Consider the following 21238-nt stretch of genomic DNA (forward strand, 5'->3'; position numbering starts at 1 on the left):
GCCGGGGAGGGGTTGGGGGCCTCTATCTTGAGAAGCCAGAGACTTGCCCTGCCCCTGCTCAGATGGCCTTGACCAGCCAGGCCACCCGTGGACACAGCAAGCCCCACCCGCAGTCATGCGCTGTGGGCGCAGTGCTCGGCTCCCAAGTGCCCTGCTTCCCTGGCACAGCACTCAGGAGGCAGACACCTGCGGAGACAGCCTTGGGACGGGGGCAGGTGACAGTGTGGCCTCGACACGCTGCACTGATTAACGCCCACAGCCAGCAGCGCCCCGGTGTGGCCACGGAGGGAACCGGCTCTGAAGGAAGCCGCCAAGTCAGGGGACACACGCAGTCCTTTGCTGGGCCAGCTCCCACCAGCCTGAACAGCCTGCAGCACACGCTTAATCCATCCCGTGGTTCTCCGGCCCTGGAGCTGCTTCGTTTGGTCCCACCTCTAAAGTTTGCGCTGTTTCTGAAGTTCTTGTTTTGTCGGAGGGGCAGAGATAGTCGGGCTGCTCCACCTCCCATCCAGCTCCCTGCTGAAGAACCAGACTCCCCCCTGCACCTGTGTGGGACATCCCCAAGTGTGTCGGGGAGATGCTCCTGATTTCAGCCTGACCCAGCCCCCTGCTGTTGTGGTCATCTGGCCAATCAGACCATTTTCCACTGCTTTCCCAGGTCCTTCAGTTGGCAGTTAGATGGGAAGTGGAGCAGCCGGGATTAGAACTGGCGCCAGGTGTGATGCTGGCCCAGCAGCTTTCTCTTTTTTTTTTTTTTTTTTAAGATTTATTTTTATTGGAAAGTCAGATATACAGAGAGGAGGAGAACAGAGAGGAAGATCTCTCTGATGATTCACTCCCCAAGTGAGCGAAACGGCCAGTTGCTGTGCTGATCTGAAGCCAGGAGCCAGGAACCTCCTCCAGGTCGCCCACGTGGGTGCAGGATCCCAAGGCTTTGGGCCATCCTGGACTGCTTTCCCAGACCACAAGCAGGGAGCTGGAAGGGAAGTGGAGCTGCCGGGCTTAGAACCAGTTCCCATCTGGGATTCTGGCACGTTCAAGGCGAAGACTTCAGTCTCTAGGCCTCCGCGCTGGGCCCCCAACAGCTTTTTTAATTGGAACATGGGGAATGAATGAGCAGATGGAAGATCTTTCCTCTCTCTCTGTAAAATCTGCCTTTCCAATAAAATAAATAAATAAATCTTTAAAAAATAATAAACTAAAAAATAAAATAATGAAACAAGGAACTTGCTGAGGCATTGCTGCTGCCAGCAGTGTTTAAGGCATCGCCAAGCTTGTGTGAGTCACAAGGAAGGACCTAGAAGCAGAGGTTGTGTGGGGCACAGGTGTGGCAGGACGGGGTGCGGGAGGAGCCCTGAGGGGGGCCTAAAATATTTGGGCCGGGTGGGAAGAGAGGCACAGTTGGAACTGAATCTTCAGGAGTCTGGGGGAGGCGCTGGAAGATGCTGGCATCAGACGTGACCAGATTTCTGTTTTACAAAGGCGGGATGGGCACCAGCTGACCCACCACACAGCAGCGTGGGAGACCTGGGTAACAGAGGCCATGGGGGGGCGCAGGTGTGAGAGAGGTGTGTGCCAAAAACCTAGGCCCCAGGCAGCCTGGGGAAGGCATGTGGGGGCTCCTGGCCCCACCTCTTCTGCCAGCCAGTGCCACCCTTGGTCACACGTTGAGGCAGAGGCCTTCCCAGAGGCAGCTCCTCCCCTGATCTTGGAATTGCCCGTCTCAGGGCTGTGAGCCAAACACACCTGTTGACCATCTGCCCAGGGTGCGGGAAGCCGTGCCCAGGGTGCCCAGGGTGCCCAGGGTGCCCAGGGTGTGGGAAGCCGTGGTGGGAAGCCGGGTCTGACCAGTATGGCCACCCAGCTACCCTCAAGCAGGCAGAGTCCTTCTGCAGGAAGAGCTGCCCCAGGGGGAGGAGCGGGGAGGATTCCACATCACAGGAGACCCCTGCCCATGGGACCCCAGAGAGCTAAGGTCAGGTTCAAAGAATACGCTATGGCCTGCAGGGCCCTGCTGCCGCCCTAGGCTATCTGTGTGCCTGGTCAGTCCACAGCTGGGTCAGAAGCAAGGATTCCCATCACTTTGTTTGCTTTTTTAATGGCCTTAGACATTAGAAAAACCACAGAAATTTGTGGTGGGATCCAAGAACAACCCTGACACCCCCTCAAAAGGCGGTTGTGTGTACAGAGCAGGAGGAGCTCTCAGGGCGGAGCAGGAGGAGAAGAGGAGGTCTGTATCCTAGTCCCGGAGACCCCCGGAGACCTTTCAAGTGCATTCGCCATGGAAGTGATGGATACTTCATGGAGGACTGTCAGTACGGACACCGAGAACCGTGAATGCCCTCGGAGGCTGAGCGCTCTGAGGTCACTCATTTCCTATTAGATTTCCCACACGGGATGGTAGCAGCCCCAAACCCTCTCATAGGGTCTGATGACATCGGAACTACAACCAGGAGCCCGGAGTCAGAGAGAAAAGGATTGTAAATTTCCTTCTGGACTCAGGAGAGGAGCTTCCTCTGGTCCTTATCTAGTTCCAGCCTCGGCTCCCTGCCCTCTCTCACACTGACCATCAGGGGTGCTTGTGCGCCTCAAAATTGTGCAAATAGAGTTGATATCAACTAGGTCAGCTAGTTGACAATCACTCAGCTTGTACCTTACTGATCAGGCTTCCCATTTGGCTTTTCAGAGACACTGATACAGAAAGTCTGGAACAGCCAGGGAAAAGGCCAACTAGCCTATAATCGCTCAGCCTGTACTTGCTGGTCAGGTCCCTATTTGCTTCTCCTGGACTTTACCAGGTAGGATGTAGAGTTCAATTCTTCCCCAGTCACTAGGTTGTTGGGGATTTCCTTGCTCACCTGCCTAAAACTTTTCTATTCTTCAATTGTTAAAATGCAAAGTTCTGTAAAACTGTGCTTAATCAGGATACACTGCAAGGTTTAAATTGTGGCTTAAGATTCTCCCCAAAAAACTTTATCAATTTATGATTGTTCATACTAAACAAGATGTAACTGCATAGAAACTTTGATGTTAAGTTTGTACTCGGCTGTTATATATGATGGATGTTAATGTTGATCTTCTCACTGTTCCTGTGCCACTGATTTAGGTTAAACTCAAAAACATGTCAGCTTGCGAGGAATTAAAAAAAAAGGTTTATAGCAGCCGGTTATGTATATACTAAAACTGAGATGCCAAGGAAGTGGTTATAGGTTGCGGTTAAGAACTTGCATGTTCTAACATATTGGTCACTCAATACCATGTTAATTTCATGATGTTGTAAATTTCCATGTTTCTTTCAGTTGTTGAAGTTGTGTTGTGGCTTTTCATGGGAGAGGATGATATTCTTTTTTTTTAAAAGATTTATTTTTATTATTGGAAAGTCAGATATACAGAGAGGAGAGACAGAGAGGAAGATTTTCCGTCCGATGATTCACTCCCCAAGTGAGCGCAATGGCCGATGCTATGCCGATCCGAAGCCAGGAGCCTCTTCCGGGTCTCCCATGTGGGTGCAGGGTCGAAAGCTTTGGACTGCTTTCCCGGGCCACAGGCAGGGAGCTGGAAGGGAAGCGGGGCTGCCAGGATTAGAACCAGCGCCCATATGGGATCCCAGGCGTACAATGCGAGGACCTTAACCACTGCGCCACCGCACCGGGCCCGAGAGGATGATATTCTTCCAGCTCAACTTTCAGACCAGGGATGGTCTCCCAATGAAACTGTTGAATTTATCTGGACAATAAGATGCTGGACTCTCTGCATGGTCTATACCCGTAATGAAAGAATCATGACTGGTTATGATCTGTACCACTGTAACAATATGGAGGAATTCAATATGGGGGGAGGGTTTGGGGAGGGACTGGGGGAATCCCAGAGCCCATGAAACTGTGTCATAAAATGATATAAAAAAAACAAAAATAAGATTTCCTTATTTATTTTGAAAGTCTGGGTTACAGAGACAGAAAGAGACAGAGAGAGAGATGTAGAGGGTGGAGAATCTTCCATCTGCTTATTCACTCTGCAGACAACACCAACAGCCAGAGCTGGGTCAGTCCTAACCCAGGAGCCAGAATCTTGCTCAGGCCTTCTTTGTGGGCTCGGGGGTGGGGGCCGAGGACTTGGCATATCCACCTCTGCCCTCCCAGATCATGAGCACTGAGCTCGATCAGAAGTGGAGCACCTGGGACCCAAACTGGTGCTCATATGGGATGCCGGCACCTCAGATGGAGGATTAACTTATTTAGTCACCATGCCAGTCTCCCTCCCAGGCCAGGGCATTTTCAAGGCACCTGTGGGGGTCGAGGAAGAAGTGTGATGGGTTAGCTGGAAAGCTGCAGGACAGAGCCAGGGAACCCAAAGATAGAAGGGACACATTGGGGTGCACAACATTTCAGGGTCAGGAGGAAGGGCATGCAAGAGAGAGAGAGAGACAGGGCCTGATAGCTGATAGCGGGGAGGGGGCCGCTGGGAGGGGGATCAGCAGGTCGACTGGTCTCACGCTGAGGGAGGGAGCTCTAGACAGACCTAGCTCTGGCGAACAGCGGGGGTGTGGACCAGGCAATGGTTCTCCCATTCCAATCAATAAAACCTTTTTTTAAAAAGAGGAGGGCCAGGCATGGTAGCCTAGCAGCTGAATTCCTCACCTTGCATGCTGCTCCACTTCCCATCCAGTCCCTTGCTTGTGGGCCTAGAAAAACAGTGGAAGATGGCCCAAAGCCTTGGATCCCTGCACCCATATGGGAGACCCAGAGGAAGCTCCTGGCTTCAGACCGGTTCAGCTGTAGGCAGCGCAGCCACCTGGGGAGTGAACCAGCAAAGATCTTTCTCTCTTTCTGTAAACCTGCCTTTCCAATAAAAAATAATAAATAAATGAATCATTGAAAAAAAAAGTAGGAAGGAAGGAAGGGAGAGAGGAAGGGAAGGAGGAAGAGAAGCAGGCAAGGAGGGAGAGTGAGCAAGCAACAGAAAGGCGAGAAAACGAACTGTTCCCCACCCCGGGCGCAGAGGCGGTTGGGAGGCTGGGTGCAGATTCTCCCCTCTCCCCTTCCCCCAGGTACAGCAGGAAAGAACATTTGGAAACAACGCTCTCTCCCACTTTCCCCTAACCCTCTAGTCTTTCCACCCTGATCAACTATGTAAACATCCTAAAAAAAAAAAGAAAAGAAGTGAAGCCAAAATCAGGCCCTCAAGCCCCGCCCTGTTGCCAACAGTTCCCTCAGGTCGGTTATTTTTCCCGGAACTTTGGCCTCTGCAATGGCACCTGCCGGTCCTACTTCAGGGCTGCATGACGATGTGGCGTCACTTCCGTCTGCTCACCTGTGTCCATCCTTAACTGAGTGAGAAAACATCCTCCCCGCCCACGATGCAACTCCACCCACATCCACGTCTCCCATTGCTTGAGCTATCCCCTGGAGATGCTCCAGATAGGAGTCAGGAGACGGCGCCGAGAATCAAACCCGGTGCTCCAAGGTGCGGCACAAAGCCCTTTTTCTTCTCTTCAAAGACACTAGTCTTTGAATCTTCCATCCACTGATTCACTGCCCAAACAGCCGCAATAGCCAATTCTGAGCCAAGAGCCAGGAGTTTCTTCCAGGTCTCCCAAGTGGGTGCAGGGTCCCAAGGCACTGGGCCGTCCTCGACTGCTTTCCCAGGCCACAGGCAGGGAGCTGAACTGGAAGGGGGGTAGCTGGGAAATGAACCGATACCCCTATGGGGTGATGGTGCCAGCAGGTGGAGGATTAGCCTGGTAGGCCATGCCAGCCCCCCGAGGAACACAAAGTCTTAACTGTTCCCCATCCCCTTTGAAACCCTGTTTTATAAAGTTTCCTAGTGTACCTGTTGGTGGATGGCGTGCATCCCGAAGGTTCTGCTCCTGCTAAGTGACTGTGGATGGTCACGGTGACAACCAAATCACAAATCAGATGTGTTTGCAAAGTACTAGAAAGAATTCATCGGGCGGGGGTAGGTGGGTAACTGGTTCCCTGGGTCATGGCAGAAGGGCTGGGAAGCCAACAGCCCAAAGCCGATGGCCCGTCCCCCTCTGGCACAGGATCTGGGTGCTGTGAGCAGTGCCAAGGCTGAGAGCGCACGCTGTCTCCTCAGCAGCGCCTCCCTCCGGGACCGGGGCCCGGCCGCCAGCAGCCTCCCCACCCCCGACGCGGGGACGGCAGGGGCGGGATGGCCGACAGGAAGCCCACCCCTTCCGCCACGCCCGGCCAACCGCCGCCCGCGCCCAGAGCAGGAAGATGGCGGAGCTGCACCGCCAGCTGCAGGAGTACCTGGCGCAGGGCCGTGCGGGCGGCGGGGCGGCCGTGGCCGAGCCCCTGCTGGGCGCGGACGCGGCCGAGGAGCGCGCGGCCACGGGCGGGATGGCCGAGGCGTGGCTGGGCCGCGCGGGGCTGCGCTGGCCGTGGCCGCGGAGCCCGGCCGAGCCGGCGGCTGCTGGCCCGTCGTGCCTGCCCTCCGTGACGCGCGCGCAGCGGCTGGCGGCAGGCGGCGGCTGCCTGCTGCTGGCCGCGCTCTGCTTCGGCTTGGCCGCGCTCTACGCGCCCGTGCTGCTGCTGCGCGCTCGCAAGTTCGCGCTGCTGTGGTCGCTGGGCTCGGTGCTGGCGCTGGCGGGCGGCGCGCTGCTGCGGGGCGGCGCGGCGTGCGGCCGCCTGCTGCGGGGCGAGGAGACGCCGTCGCGGCCCGCGCTGCTCTACGGGGCCGCGCTGGGCGCCACGCTGTACTCGGCGCTGGGGCTGCGCAGCACGTTGCTCACGGCGCTGGGCGCCTGCGCGCAGGTGGCCGCGCTGCTCGCCGTGCTGCTGGCCGCGCTGCCCTGGGGTGGCCTCTCCGCGCTGCGCCTGGCGCTCGGCCGCCTGGGTCGCGGCGCCGGCCTGGCCAAGACGCTGCCGGTGTGAGCGCGCGGGCCCGACACTGCGGGACGCGCGGGTGTGGAGGGCTCCGGGCCCCGGGGCGTCGTGGACGCGGAGCGGCGTCCGGGACTGAGACTGGAGCGGCTTGGCTGCGCCCCGGAGCGCGCGGTCCTCCTGAAGATCCCCGATTGCGCCACTGAAGACGAACGCACTGTGACATCGCTGCTGAAAGGAACTTTTTGCATCCACCGTGGTTTCGGACTGAGTTCTTCGAAATAGCGGATTTCCCGATTTTTCTCAGGTTTACCTTCTAAAAACATCCAGCGCTATTTGGCTGTAGCAGCTCTCTGGTTTTGTTTTTGCTATACCTAAGAGTTGGACAGTTGTTATTTTATTATGCAGTGTAAATCCAGAGGGTATCGGATTAAGTACCAGTTTAGCTTAAACATCGGATTTAAAAAATTAAGACTGCTTACTGCAGATTTTCTTTGGCTAGGGACATTGTAACATGGAAAGTCCGCTTTAGATGACCGAACACAGTGAACCAAAAAAAACATTTTTATCTCAAGACTGTGTTGTGTTGTGTGCTGACGGTGTGTGGAAATGCCTGGAGCTGGTCTCCACAGAACTGGGCTGGGGGAAATGCCACACTCGTTTCTCCAAGCCCTGATGACCGTTTCCAACTTGGCTGTCCACCTTGCAAATCGTCGTGTGCAGTTGGCCGGCTGACCAAGGCGCTTGGAAGGCCAAGCATTCACTTCCACTGACCGATGGCAGTTCCTTGTGGATCCTGCCCAGGATCGTGACAGGTGCAGGACACCCCAGGATTTTGTGCAGCGTGTTTAATTGGAGGATCCTGCCCAGGGTTCTCCTCTTGCTGTGTGTCACAGCTGCCCGCAGACCACTCAGAACTTCATGTGCCTGAAGGGCCTTAACAGGGTGTGTGTTGGTTGATTGCAGTACAGAGCACTACCTACCTCATCCTCCATCCTCAAAGTGGAAGTTTCTGGGTCGCCATCCATGCCATAAGCCCTTCCCCAAGAAGCAATGCCAGGGACAGCAGGGTGCATGCTGGGCTTACAGCTCTAGGGCGTCCCTTCCCGGCTCCCGCCCAGGATCCCCTTGGTGGCCCATCAGTACTTAGGTCCCCTACCTCAGGGTGGCAAGCACAGTATTTTCCTGGAGTCACTTTGTCAGCTTTGTACCATTAGCTGCTCTTTCTGCCACCCCCGTGCTCTCTGTTCTAGTTATATTCAAATAGTGTTGAACACATTTGTCTGTTGACACTACTCTTGTTTCCTAAATCAAGATTTTAATGTGTTTTTTTTTGCAACATTATCTCCAAGAAGTCAGTTTGAAAATTTATAAAATTCAAAAGACAGTATCTTGGGATGGATTTCAACAGTGCCGTTTTAAAATGATATATGCATTTTCTAAGAATTTAATAAATGTAATAATGTTTCTTTACAGTGTATTTGTTCTTGAGAACGTGACGTGGCTGTCTGCTGACTGAGGTACTAGTAGGTTTTTAAAGCTGAAACCTAAGCCGTTAACAGAGTTCTGTCCTAGGAGCCCGGTTGCTCTGTGGGTCAGCTTTCTCTCCACACGGCCTCAGTGTGTGCTCCTGGTGGGAACACACAACGACGAGCCTTTCCTTGTGAAGGAAAATTTAAGAACACTCCCTTGGGAGTCTCTAGAGCCACAGAAATAATAACCAGGGCCATTTTATTTTTCCACATGAATATAGAACCACATGAGTTTGGATGGACTGGCCTGACTACATAAACACCGCTTTCCTAAGGCAACCACTGGAACATCCAGGTAAACTCACTGCTACCAAGCCAAAGTGGGCAACGGATGGGAGGGAATGTTAGGGCGGGCCGTGGAGCTGGTGTGGCATGCAGGATTGAGACCCGTCCCAGCTGTTTCACTTTCCATCCAGCTCCCTGCTGATGGCTTGGGAAAGCAGTGGAGGATGACCCAAGCGCTTGGGCCCCTGTGCCTATAGGGAAACCCACAGGTAGCCCTGGCTTTAGATCGGGCAGCTGGGGCCACCTGGGAAATGAACCAGTGGATGGAAGATCTCTGTCCCTCTTTGTAACTGACTTCCAAAATGAAATACATCTCTTAAAAAATTGTTTTAACGGTTAGTGCATAGAGTGTCATGTGATATCTCAAACTGAGTTTTTAGCTGCCAGACCAAACTGGACGCAACATTACAAAAGCGGTCGGCCATGCTCAAGAACGTGCTGGCTTCCTACCAGTTACAACGACCCACTGTATTCACTGCAGGTATTTCCATATGGCAGCATGGCTGAAGTTTGGGAGAAGTGTGTCAGGAGACACATGATGTAATATGTGGAGTGACTTACACTTAATCAAAGTAAACATGTACTCAATTTCTCTGTTAGAAATTGATCCTCTCTCCATTAAAGCCTCAAGTGGAACTACCATGCGGTACCCCCCCACCCCAGGGGAATGTGTGTTTTACACAGTATGTCATTCCACCCACATGTCTATGGCTTTGAATCATGTTGGATTGGCTCTAAGGTATTCATCACCCGAACAGAACAAGTGCGACAGAATGCACGTTTATGGATGAAGGCCACTCGGATGATGCAGGGGTCCTGCCAGGTGTGCCCAGGAACGTATCCCCCTCAGCTGCCATGGGAACCGAGAGCTTCCTTAAGGCAAGCACTTCACAACTCACTGTTTTCTGTTAATTCTTGCATAAGTCACATTCTGTATTCATACAAAAACAACTTAATGTTTTTCTCTGACAAACTGTACATATAGAAATAAATTTCCAATTGGACAGGAATTTAAATTTGTGGAGGTGCTCCATGTCTCGACACTAAGGGAAGGGAAAAAAAAAAAAATTCCAGCTTTTCTCTTCACAAAACGTGAGGGTTTGGGCGATGAGGGCATACAGGACGAGACGGGGTCGGTCAGCTGCACGTCGGAGCCCGTAGCAGTCTCCTCATCTTGAAGACCTCTTGGGTGGGACGGGGCTCCTGGGGTGCAGCTGCCCAGGACAGAGCACGGGGCCCCATGGGCGCAGGCTTCCTTCCCGAGTCCGCAAACACTGTCCACTCAGGCTGGGGTCCCGGGCCGGCCTCTACCGACCCCGCCCTCCACCCCTCGAGGAGCCTCGCCTTGGCGGGCCAGAGTTCATGCTGCTTCCTCGACCCCAGTTACTGCTACTCCGGACACCTCGAGAAGGGGTGCCACTGCCTGGAGGGCCCCCAAAAGGTTCATCTCTGTGGTATCCATCGTGGTGGTCTCCATCCAAAGAGCTGGAACGCCCGGATTTTGGCACTCTCTGGGAAGGTCCTGGGCCCCCGCGGCCTGAAAGAAGACATGGATTTCCAGTGTGACAGTGTGACTCTGTGAACATACTTTCACGACAGCACCCCCCGCCCCTCCCCGACTCTGTGGCTCCTGGCCTGCTCCCGGGCATCACTGAGAGCCATGCCCCCGTGGCTGGGTGACACAACGCTCACAGAGACACAGGTGCAGGGCAGGCTGCGGAAGGACATCCATCCTGCTACCTCTCCAGGGTGCTCTGAGAAGCGTGAGCAGGAAGCTGGGCTCAGAACTGGAGCGAGGACTCTGCGGTGTTTGAGGAGGTTTGAAAAGCAGTGACTTAATTCTGCCAGTAACTGCACGAGCTGTAGCAATGGGAATGGCAAGGGACCCCACCAGGAAATCGCCACATTATGTGGCGCTGTGTCTTCCTTTTTGAGTTAGTGAAGTAAAATGTTTCTTAAAAAAAAAGCAAAAGCATAACTGAAAACGATCGGCATTGGTACTGTGGCATAATGGGTTAACATCCTCCTCTCAAATGGGCACCAGGCCATGTCCCAGCTGCTCCACTTCCCATCCAGCTCCCCGGTAATGCGCCTGAGAAAGCAGCGGAGGATGGCCTAAGGCCCTGGCTTTCTGCACCCGTGTGGGAGACCAAGATGAAGCTCCTGACTTTGGATCAGCTCCGGCTGTTGTGGCCACTAGGAGAGTAAATCAGAACGTGGAAGATCTCTCTCCTGTATGTAACTCTGCCTTTCAGAAACAAGACAGGGCAAAACTGGTTTTCTGAATTATTTCTTCCAAGGATAACTTAGTTTGTTTCTAACCTAGATCTACAATTGTCCAGGTATTATTAAAATTCTATCCTTTAAAACCTTCCCGGGTGGGCACTGTGGTACATCATGTTAAGCTACCATCTGACATGCCCACATCCTATATCTGAACGCCGAGGCTGGAATCCCAGCCTGTCTCCCATTCAGCTTCCTGCTAATGTAGGCCGCGGAAGACGACTCAGGTACTTGGGCTGCGGCCACCCTTGTGGGAGATACCTGAGGTGCGCTCTGAGCTCCTGGCTCCAGCCTGGCCCACACCTGGCTGGCGGATGGGAAAAAAAAAATCTGTGTTCCCTCCACTCTCAAATAAATACAAATAAAACACTTTAAACATGTGAGGATTCAGAGTTTCTGCTTGTAATTGGCTGCCCCCAGAAACATCAACTCGTGGCGTCTGGAACGTGTTAGTGCTGAACAAAGCACAGAACACCCGGGGGCTCCGAGCACGAGCGGAGGTGAGGCCAGCAGGGGGAGCTCATCTCCGGGGTCAGGGTGCAGGGCTGAGTTTGCAATCCGTGAAGGTGCTGCCTGCACAGCACCTTCCCAGGCACGCGGGTGAGGCCACACGCAGTGGGCAGAGGAGCCCTCCCACGGCCCCATGCCCCCTCGCCTCCCTTTACCTTTGCTTCCTCGGTCTTCAGAAGGGGCGTCCATGTCTCGGTGCTCTGAAGTGCCAGGCCCATCGTGCCAAGGGCGCTTGCGGGGCGGTAGGGATGCCATGTCCATGCCTTGGAGAGAAGAGGAGCGTTCTCTGCTGGCTGGGGAATGACCGTCATGAGGGGGATGATCAGGGCGGGGAGCGTCACGGAAATGTTCATGACCAGGCCCTGCAGGAGGAACCGTGGGGGCATGAAGCAGAGAAGCTGACGGTGCCCTTCCGACAGCGTGAGCGGCAGGCGTGGCAGCTGGCAAGGATTCTGCTGGGAATCTGGGATCGCCAGGGACTTGCCATGACAAAGCCCACTCCAAGTCCCATGACATATGGGATCCTGCTTACAGAAGAATCACATCTCACCACTGGAAGACCCTCTGGCTGTGGGAAGAGACAGGTGGGTCCCAGGGAAGTAGTTCTCTCAGAATCTGGTCTTGGGATATTTTAAGGATTGCTGAGATTGGCTAACCCAAATTCTCGCTACTAGTGTTTATCATACCAAGAAAGTTTGAAATGGGCTAACCTGATTACCCAACCATGAAACACTGAGCAAGTGTTGTCACACACGGCTGCCTGAGGAGCCAGTTGAGGTCTCCAATGTGCAGTTACCAGGGGCTGCAGGACAGGAAGTCCAGCGGAGCCCACCCGTGCCCACCCCAGGCCCCCTCACCTGGCTCTCGGTTTCCATCCCAGGAGTCTGGCTTGCGTCCATCAAAGCGTGGGAACTCGTCAGGAGTCGGGAGCAGACCCTTCCTTCCTCCTAGCGATGGGGCAGAGAGCGGGGGTCTTACAGACTGCCAGGGACCCCCTGGCTCTGTCCCGCCTCCCAAGTGACTGACCACTCACCTCGTGGGGTGCCTCGGCCTCGCCCCCGGAGATCCCGGCCTCGAGCCGCTTCCTCAGACACATCAAAACTCTCCTCAGGACCAAAGTCTTCAGGCCCAGGGAAGCTGTCCCTCCCCCTGGGGGGAGCGCGGCCCTCGTGTCTTGGGGGGGCTCCTCGCCGAAAGCTGCAGGGAGAAACGGCAGAGTCCATGTGAGGGGTACCCAGGGAGAGCTGACCAGGATGCAGCACGCATCAGGATCCTGGCAGCAAGGTACCGATGCGGGGCAAGACAGGCCAGAGGGCTCTGGAGCAATTCTCAAGTGCTCCCGTCACACCAAGGGCTCTCTGCCGGATGTGCCCACATCCTCCTCCCCACCACCGCGTGAGGCTGAAGCTGACTTCCTCAACAATCCCGACCTCCACAAGCCGAGGCTCCCAAACTGTGGGAAGAGATTTCAGGCTGTACCCCAAGTGTGGGTTGCAATGTGAGCACAGGTAGCCTTGAACCCCCCCCCGCCCAAGTATTTTTCATGACCAGCAGCATTTTTTTTATGAAGTGTACTTACTACATAAGCAGAGGAGGGGGAGGGCTACAGACATCATGCCTTCCACCTGCACTAGACTTGCTCGGGAATCCAGCTCTGCCAGCTGCCCTGGCCCACGGCCAGCCTCCACCCCGGGCTGGTGTAAGCAGTGAGAGCTGCCTATGGACAGGCAGCTACCCTCCGGCTGGCCCCTCTGCCAGTGCCCTGTCCTCGCCCAGGCCTCCCAGTCAGTTACTTCGATGCCTGACTCCGACAAAGCTGTGAGAGCCCAGGAGCGCCTGGGGATCCTAGCCTTCTGCTGTGTGTGTTGCGGCTTCTCACCGCCCGTCTGCTTACTGCAGACAACATGATGTCTCGTCCCAGCCACCTCGGGATATTTCTAATAGCAAGGAGGTTCCTCTATGTAGCCACAATCCCATTCTCCTTTCAGGAATACACAGTCCAACTCAAGTGTCCCAAGTGTCCTGGCAACTGGACTTGCACAACAGAATCCTGTTATTGTCACATGCTATCATTCGTGGCGATGTCTCTCTGTTCTCTGGTCACCTCAATCTGTCGCCCCTGTAGTGCTGTATTCCATGCTGGACATGCTGAAGACTCCCACAATCTCCATGTGTCTGCTTCCTCGTAACTGGATTGAGTTTTGGCACCATCTGTCAGCGTGATGGATCAGTAGCTAAATCCTTGCCTTGTACATGCTGGGATCCCAAGTGGGCACTGGTTTGTGTCCTGGCCACTTCATTTCCCATCTAGCTCCCTGCTTGTGGCCTGGGAAGCAGTTGAGGACGGCCCAAAGCCTTGGGACTATGTATCCGCATGGGAGACCCAGAAGGAGATCCTGGTTCCTGGCTTCGGATCAGCTCTAGCTGTTGCAGCTACTTGGGGGGGGGGGGGTGAAGCAGCAGACAGAAAATCTTCCTCTCTGTCTCTCCTTCTCTCCATAAATCTGTCTTTCCAATAAAAATAAATAAATCTTTAAAAAGTTTTGGTGCCAAGAGCTGCTTGGATGTCAATCTATCTCAAGGTTTGTGACGTCAAGGCAGTGCAGCACCCAGGGCTTCCATGTTCTGCTTTGTGACCAACACCTGACTGCACTGAGGGTGCAGCTGCTCCCCCACAGTGTGCCCCCAGCACAAGCAGAGCAAGAGCCAGAGAAGGGGGCACAGGAGGAGAGCACTTCCACCCGCTGCTTGCCTTGCCAAAGCGGCTGCAACAGCAGAGGCAGGCTGAAGTCAGGAGCCACGAACTCTATCTGGGTCTCCCATATGGGTCACAGGCACACCAACATTCAGGCCATCTTCTGCTGCCTTCTCAGGCACGTTAGCAGGAAGCTGTGTCAGAAGCAGAGCAACCAGGACCCAAACTAGCACACTGTTACGGGATGCTGGCAGGCAGTGGCTTAAGTCGCTGCACCACCCCTTCCCCAATGGTTTTAAGCATCCTCTGCTGACCCTGACCACGGAAGCCAGGATGCTGACTGCTCATCAAAGAGGTGATTTTTGAATGCTACCCTCCTCCTACAATTATCACTTGACATGCTGTAAAAAGGAGCTCTGCTGTGCTCTACCACTGTGTTTTTGTGTTTGTTTTGAGAGCTAGAGACAGAGACACATACACATAGAAATCCTATACACATGCGTGTGATGGCCCGAAATGGGCGTCACAGCAAAAGCTGTGAGCTAAGAACTCCAGCCAGGTCTTATCTTGTGGGTGGCAGGAACCTCAGTTACTCAAGCCATCACCACTGCCTCCTAGGGTCTGCATTGGCAGGACACCAGAGTCAGGAATCAAACTCAGGCACTGCAGCATGGCACTCTCACACCATAACCATGGTCTCACCTAACAGGACAAATGTCACTCCCAGCTGCATTTCCAATAACCTTCTTAGTCCTCAGGTAGTAGGCAGCATGTGCGGGCCACTGGCTGAGACAACAAGCAAGAGCAGTAGGGGAGTAGCTAGACAGAGGAAGGGGCAGGTGGGCCGCATGGAGTCTCAGCTGGGAGCCATTTCTCTGGGAAACAGACAATTTCATCTATCCTTAGCAGACCACATTTCTGATAGGACTAAATGACTGCACTGCCCCTAGAATGTGTATGCCAAAGCCCTAACCCCCAGTGCGATGGGACTTGGAGATGGGGCCTCTGGGAGGTAAACGGGGCCGGCTGAGGTCATGAGGGTGATACTCTGGTGATGGGATGTGGCTCTTCAAGAGATACCAGAGAGCACCTGCCATCCCCGCACCACATGAGGGTGCAGGAGGAGGAGGCAGGATGCCAGCCAGGGATATGGTCCCCACCCCTACGCTGCCCCGTGGGTGATGGCCCAGAACTTGGAGAAAAGAGCTTATTTCTGCAAGCTCTGCTCGCCAGGGGCTGCTGCTCAGTCACCTCTGCTCATGATTTAGTGCATGACAACTGAGCACCTGCAGTGGGCTGCCTACGCAAGGCCTCCACGAGGCTACAGCGGGGAAGGTGACCGGCAATGTGGAAGTGCGCAGGTTTCTAAATGCCAAGCTGGACTAGGAGCTAGGATGTGACAGAGAGCCAGGGGAGGACCTGGGTGCAGCAGGAGCAGGGAATGCAACCAGAGCAAGCCACAGACATCTGGCAGAGAGAAGGCAGAAGGAGCAGGTGTGGTGTGAGCAAGAGCAGCGCAGAGCTGTGACTGCGTAAGCCCAGGCTGTGCCTTCACTGTCAGGTGCAATAAGTACAAATCCAGACATGGATTTTGCCCGCTGATTTGAGAAAACAATGACAGTTACAGTGGTGCCAAGCTCTTATAGACAAAAAGCTGTCTTGAAGAGAACGCATGCGCATCATCGAGAGGGCCCCTCCCCAGGAGACTGGGAGTGTAGGTATTAATACCACATGCTGGTTTCCTTTGCTGTGGATACACAGCCAAGTGTAGGACAGCCAGATCATACAGTGGCGCTATGGTTTAACAGTGCGGTATTTACGCAAAGTGGGATACTGTTCGGCCACAGGAAGGAAAAGAAATCCTACGTTTGCTGTCGTCACTACAGTCAGTGAAGACAAACTAGACAGAAGGAGACAAATACTGCACCTTGTCTCTCGAGTGTAAGTAACAGAAGGAGGCTACCCAGCCAGGGAGAGAGAACGCACGGAGCGGTACGGTGCCGGCAGCAGAGAGGGCGGCTCTGGCTCCACATTTTGGCAGTTGCTGGAGCTGAGGCGCTCACAGCTGCCCAAGTGAGGGAGGTCCCACGAGTGCTGAGCGCACTCACACCCTGGTCTGACCATGCACATGACCTGAAATGCCACACCACGTCCTTAGACATGCGCAAGGTTCATACGTGAGTGGAGCGGTTTTTAAAGAGAAAGGAAGAGAAAAAAAAGTCAGGAGCCCTCCATCTTGTTTTCAAAACCTCAGCTAACACCTGCTCCCTGAGTCCTTGCTATCATCCCCCACTTCCTGGTGATGCTAACAGTTGGTCTGTTCCAACACATCCCCCAAGGACGGGGCAGCCACTCCCTGACCCATCCACCCACCCGCTGGCAACAGTAGTTAGGAAAATGATGCGGAGACCCAAGGCGGAAGCCTGGCTCCAGCACCCAATACTGCAAGACCTCGGCAAGCCCAGCCCCAGCCCTGCTTCTCCATCCGTCTACTCCCTTTTCCAGAAGACGCTGCCTGTAATTCCTGTCTCCTACATTCCAGGGGCCAGCACCTGGCACAGACTACACGCTCGGGTTTCGCCACCACGGACTGCTCTGAGAGATCGCTAACACCCATCAGCCTCTGCCTTTCACGTCTCAGGCAAACTAGGTCCCAGGAAGATTCATTCTTGGCTGGCCCCACAAACCACTGGCTTCCAGTCTAGGTCTGTGCCTCCTCTGTACCAAGAATACGGGGAGAGGGGGGGCATCTGCGGGGAATTCCAAGACACCTTCAGGGCACACTGATCCTCTCAGCTTTTAAACAGGACTGCAAAGCAAGCAAAGAGAAGGAGGGTTCTCAACTGCGGAGATACCAAAGAACCCATGGGGCAGTTAGATGGCATCAAGTGTTCAGAGCTCAGGGGCGAAACCAAGCAAGGAGAGGGCTGCCGTTGCCAGCAGTCCTCGCTCCTCCCCAGCACAGCGGGATGGAAGCCTCAGTGGCAGAAGAGGCAGAACCCTCCGGGCAGGCGGAGCAGGCCCGCATGGTCTCTGTCCCACCTTTCTTCTCTGCGCCCTCGAAACCGCGGGTCGTCGGGATCTCGGGGGAATCGCTCGTCGCCAGCTCTGCGGCCTTCCCACGCCCCGGGGGGGCCTCGGGCTGCACTGCGGCCGTCCCCCTCACTGAATTCCCTGGGGTCAGGAGGGAACGGAGGCCCGGGACCCCCTCGCCTCCACTTCTCTTCTTGTGGTACAGGTCCTCCTCGCCCCTCAAATTCTCGCAACCGGTGGCCAAAGCGCTTGTCGGGGTGAAAGTCGTCTGGTCTGCTGAAGTCATCGGGGAAGTCGGGGTGAGGGCCGCGCCTATCAGGGGGACCCCTGCAGTCCTGGCCGCCCCGGAAAGGCCCCCTCTCAGGCCCGTGCTCGGGGCCGCCGCTCTGCTCATGCCGCCTCTCTGCCATCGAGCCCATGTGATGGTTTGGGGGGCCGCGGGAGTCACCTAAAGGAAACAAAGCTGACTTTTACCAGGGCTTCCAGGAAACCTGCCCGTCCAGGTCTGCTCTCAGCATCACCAAACCTCAGAACACATCCTTTCATTCAAAACGTTCTCCCTCCTCGGTTCTCAGTGCACTTAGAAGGCAGGGCCCAGGGGTGTCACTCAGCGGTTTGGGGGGTGCATATGTCGGTGAGGGCAGACTAGGAGCCTCCAATGAGGGGGGTGCAGCCTGCCTTCCCCGTCCCTGTCCTTCAGTGCTAACACAAGGGCTCAGCTCTACCCTGCTGCCCAGGGTGGCGGAGATGGAACAGAGAACAACAACAACACTACAGGCTGGAAGCCAAGCACCAAGGACTCACCTCTGCACCTGTGACAGCCACAAGCCACTGACAGGGTACCAGGTCGCATGGCTGCCACCTACAGTGCTTACCTCACTCTGAGAGCAAATCTTCACAAATCCCCGTGAGCCACAGGGAGCCAGGGACCTCTCTAGTAACTGCTGTCCCTTCCAACAGGCCAGCTTCAGAACTGCACTGAAGACAGAATGTCTGACTCTGGACTACAGAGTGTGGAACAAAAGTGTTCCCTAGCTCCTGAAAGCATACCTATTTTGTGTCAATATATGTTTTTAAGTCAAGCATTGAGAGAAGCAATGGGATGCTTGCTTCTCAACAACTACAGCCCACTTGCCCAATGTCACCGCCTGCTACTTTTCCTGAGCCCGTGGACCAGCAGGTGGGCCCCAGCCCTGACTCCTCCCCTCCAACAGCACCCCCCTGCCCGTCTTGTCTCTTTTCATCATTTCAGCTCCTCACCATTCAAAACGCATGAAAGGCTTGGAAATCCAGTAAACTCCATGCCATGGCACAGGCCCCTCTCCCTTCTGCCTCCCAGCCAGTGCTGTCCATGCCCAGCAAACCTCTCCAGAGTGGCCGGCCCCCCTACACAGGGTCCTTCCCGTGGCCAGTTCTTCTCCTCTCTGGGGGAGCCTGGGCCAAGGGCTCCATCACGGGCTCGGTGCTCCTTGAACTAGTGTAACCTGAGACCCAGCAGCCCTGTGAACATCTCCCTCTGAACTTACCTGCTCTGCCTCCACCTCCTTAAAAGGGCCCTGCCCTTCCCAGGAGAGAAGCCCACCATGCTAATTATGGAGGGGCAGCAGCAGCAGCTCATCCCGAGTGGGTGGCAGGCTGCTTTCTCCCTTCTCCCTGCGTTCTCTGGGGGGGAGGATGAAAGGAAGAAGAAATAGAAGGAACAAAGGGTATAAGAAGAAAGGGAGGCGAGGAGGAGAAGGAAGGAGGTGGACAGTGCAGGGACAGGAGGCAGCCGTCAGACAGAGTGGTGGCACCTGCAGGCCCCCAGCACCCTGCAGCCTCTCGCGGTGTCTGCTTCCCGTGGCCACCGTCTTGCTTCCATCTGCACATCCTGTGTACCCACTCCCACGCGAGAAGAGGGCAGTAAATGCCAACTCCTCTCTCTCTTTCGCTTCTCTACCTGAGATCATGCACATGAAATCAAGATTGAGTTTTCCATTTCCAAAGTCCTACAGTTGGAAAGGCTGACAAGGACTTGCCTGATGTAGTGTAGATGAGAAAGCTAACCAGCATCGCAGAGTTGCCGCGGGCTCAGCCAGAAAACGGCGCAAGGCTTTGTGAAGTGTGCACCTCACAGTCTCATCTCTGACTCCCTCCTGTGGGGGTACAATCTCTAAAATGTACTGACTCCATCTCTTCCTAAGGGCCCTGGCCCACACTACCACAACCTGCCCCTCTAACTCTCCATCCCACAGCTCCCGTCCACACCACTGGGCCATACAAGGGCCTCTGGTGTACACCTGTCTTAACCCCTGGACCAGTGCTCCTCTTTCTAGACAGGGCTGCATCCAAACACGGCAGATTCTCATCTCAACCACACAGTGGTAGACATGTGACTCTTCTTTTCAAACAGTATGACAACTGGCAGAAGAAGGTGCTGATAAACTTCAGCTCTGCAGGATGATAAGCACACAGACTAGCAGTCAACAAGCATGGAGTGACATTCACTCCAAAGCAACAGACAAGGCCAGCCTGCAAGGCAGGCTACAGCCACATGAGTCCTGCTGCTTCCCCGGTGTCTGCCAAGAGCAGCTTACCTCCTGGGGCCAGCACGGTGGCCCATCTGAACCAATCACGATCTAAAATGCCTGCTCCCTAATGTGTCCCAGTGGTTCAAAGGGCTCTTCTATCAAAGAGTTACAGGGAAAACTGTTCCCTGTAAACCGCCCATAGAGGTGACGCATGCCACCTTTTCCTCAGCCCAGCAGACACTCACCTTTGTTAGGGCCAGGTCCCGGTCCAGGGTTCAGAGGGGGAATGCGGCCTTGTGCTCCCTGCTGCCCTAGGCCTGGGATCAGGGGTGGGGGGCCTGCGCTTTGGCCGTCCTGGAAAGATAAGAGTGAAAGTCCGGTGTGAAACAACAGGCTGTGCTTCACCAACAGCAACTGCATTATGTGATAAAACAAGAACATCAGCTGCCCCTGGTGGGAAACATACCCCAGTGACAGCACAGCACAAAGCAGCACCTTGTCCCTTACACCTGCTGACCACAGACCCTATCTAGAGCGAGCTCCACTTGCAATGTGAGGCAAGAACGTCAATGTAAAGTCGGGCACTGTGGCCCAGTACCACCACCACTACCCTGGCCCAGTGGAGGAACTTCTGGCTACAGGAAGGTCCAGCAATCTGCCCAGACAACTTGGTGGTCCAGCCCAGGACCCCTGATAGAGACAGAAGTCAGTCAGGGAGGGTCTTGAAAAGGGGGGAACAGGCAAAATGAGAACAGGGTCCCATTTTGCTAGAAGATTCTACAGACCTCTCTGATTGGGAGGGTCCCCTTTCCCAGGCATTCCACTGCTCAGACCTATTTAAGTCAAGCTGGGGACTCAGGTTCCGGCTGCTCTAATCCTTTCACTCGTCGCCCAGTGGCCCTGACTTAGCCCTAGCTCTACCAGTCTACATTTTCATCTACCTATGTTTATCTAAATACTGATTCCCTGAAGTCCAATGATCTTGGCTCAGGGCTCTTGACAAATAAGCAAATCAATCAATCAAGTCATCAAAAACCGCAACTGGTGAGCAGGCATTGCAGTGCAGGTTAAACTGGCACTTGGACAACTGCCTCCAGCCTGAGCTCCAGTCTCATCTCCTCTTCCAATGCAGCCGGCTAATCCACCTGGAAGGCAGCAGGTGACGGGCCAACTGCTTGGGTCCCTGTCACCAGCACGGGCCACACAGATGCAGTTCCCAATTTCCAGCCTCGGCCTGGACTGGATCTACTGCAAGTACTTGGGGAATAAACCAGTAGATGGAAGACCTCTTCCTTTCTTTTTTCTCTTTCTCCTTCTCTGCCCTCTAACTCACATCACTCTATCTTTCAAAGATATATAGAAACTTTTAAAAGTACATGTAATAACATTTCCTCCTTGCAGAGTTTCAAAAGCACAATTAGCAAAATGTCTTTCCTTTCCCAAACTGGCCTTGATGACAGCCGCTCTACTGAGTCATTCACTTGATGGCAGTAACTTCTATACCACTTTGGTGCCTGCCCCGTCCACTCAGTAATGCTCTACCAA

At 54.5% G+C, this 21238-nt stretch overlaps 2 protein-coding genes across 3 annotated transcripts in view; one reads left to right on the plus strand and one right to left on the minus strand.

The window, feature by feature from the left end:
- The first annotated feature begins 6239 nt into the window (after positions 1–6239).
- On the plus strand, positions 6240–8886 carry SFT2D3 (SFT2 domain containing 3). Its single transcript, XM_040971197.1, has one exon. The coding sequence runs from the start codon at positions 6240–6242 to the stop codon at positions 6894–6896; it is 657 nt and encodes a 218-aa protein (XP_040827131.1). The 3' UTR covers positions 6897–8886.
- A 688-nt stretch (positions 8887–9574) lies between these two features.
- Positions 9575–21238, minus strand: part of WDR33 (WD repeat domain 33) — an 87484-nt gene continuing 75820 nt past the window's right edge. The window contains exons 17-22 of one of the 2 annotated variants that reach the window (XM_040971196.1): positions 19939–20047; positions 17193–17631; positions 12489–12652; positions 12313–12402; positions 11611–11748; positions 9575–10199 (exon numbers count right to left, since the gene is read on the minus strand). In XM_040971196.1, coding sequence (XP_040827130.1) covers positions 9970–10199; positions 11611–11748; positions 12313–12402; positions 12489–12652; positions 17193–17631; positions 19939–20047 — 1170 coding nt within the window. In that variant the 3' untranslated portion in view covers positions 9575–9969. Of the gene's footprint in view, positions 10200–11610; positions 11818–12312; positions 12403–12488; positions 12653–17192; positions 17632–19938; positions 20048–21238 lie in introns of both variants that reach the window. The other variant, XM_040971195.1, reaches the window with a different exon arrangement.

The sequence above is a fragment of the Ochotona curzoniae genome, unplaced genomic scaffold (assembly GCF_017591425.1).
Source record: "Ochotona curzoniae isolate NIBS_2020 unplaced genomic scaffold, NIBS_Ocur_1.0 scaffold_4953, whole genome shotgun sequence".
Classification (NCBI taxonomy): Eukaryota; Metazoa; Chordata; class Mammalia; order Lagomorpha; family Ochotonidae; genus Ochotona; species Ochotona curzoniae.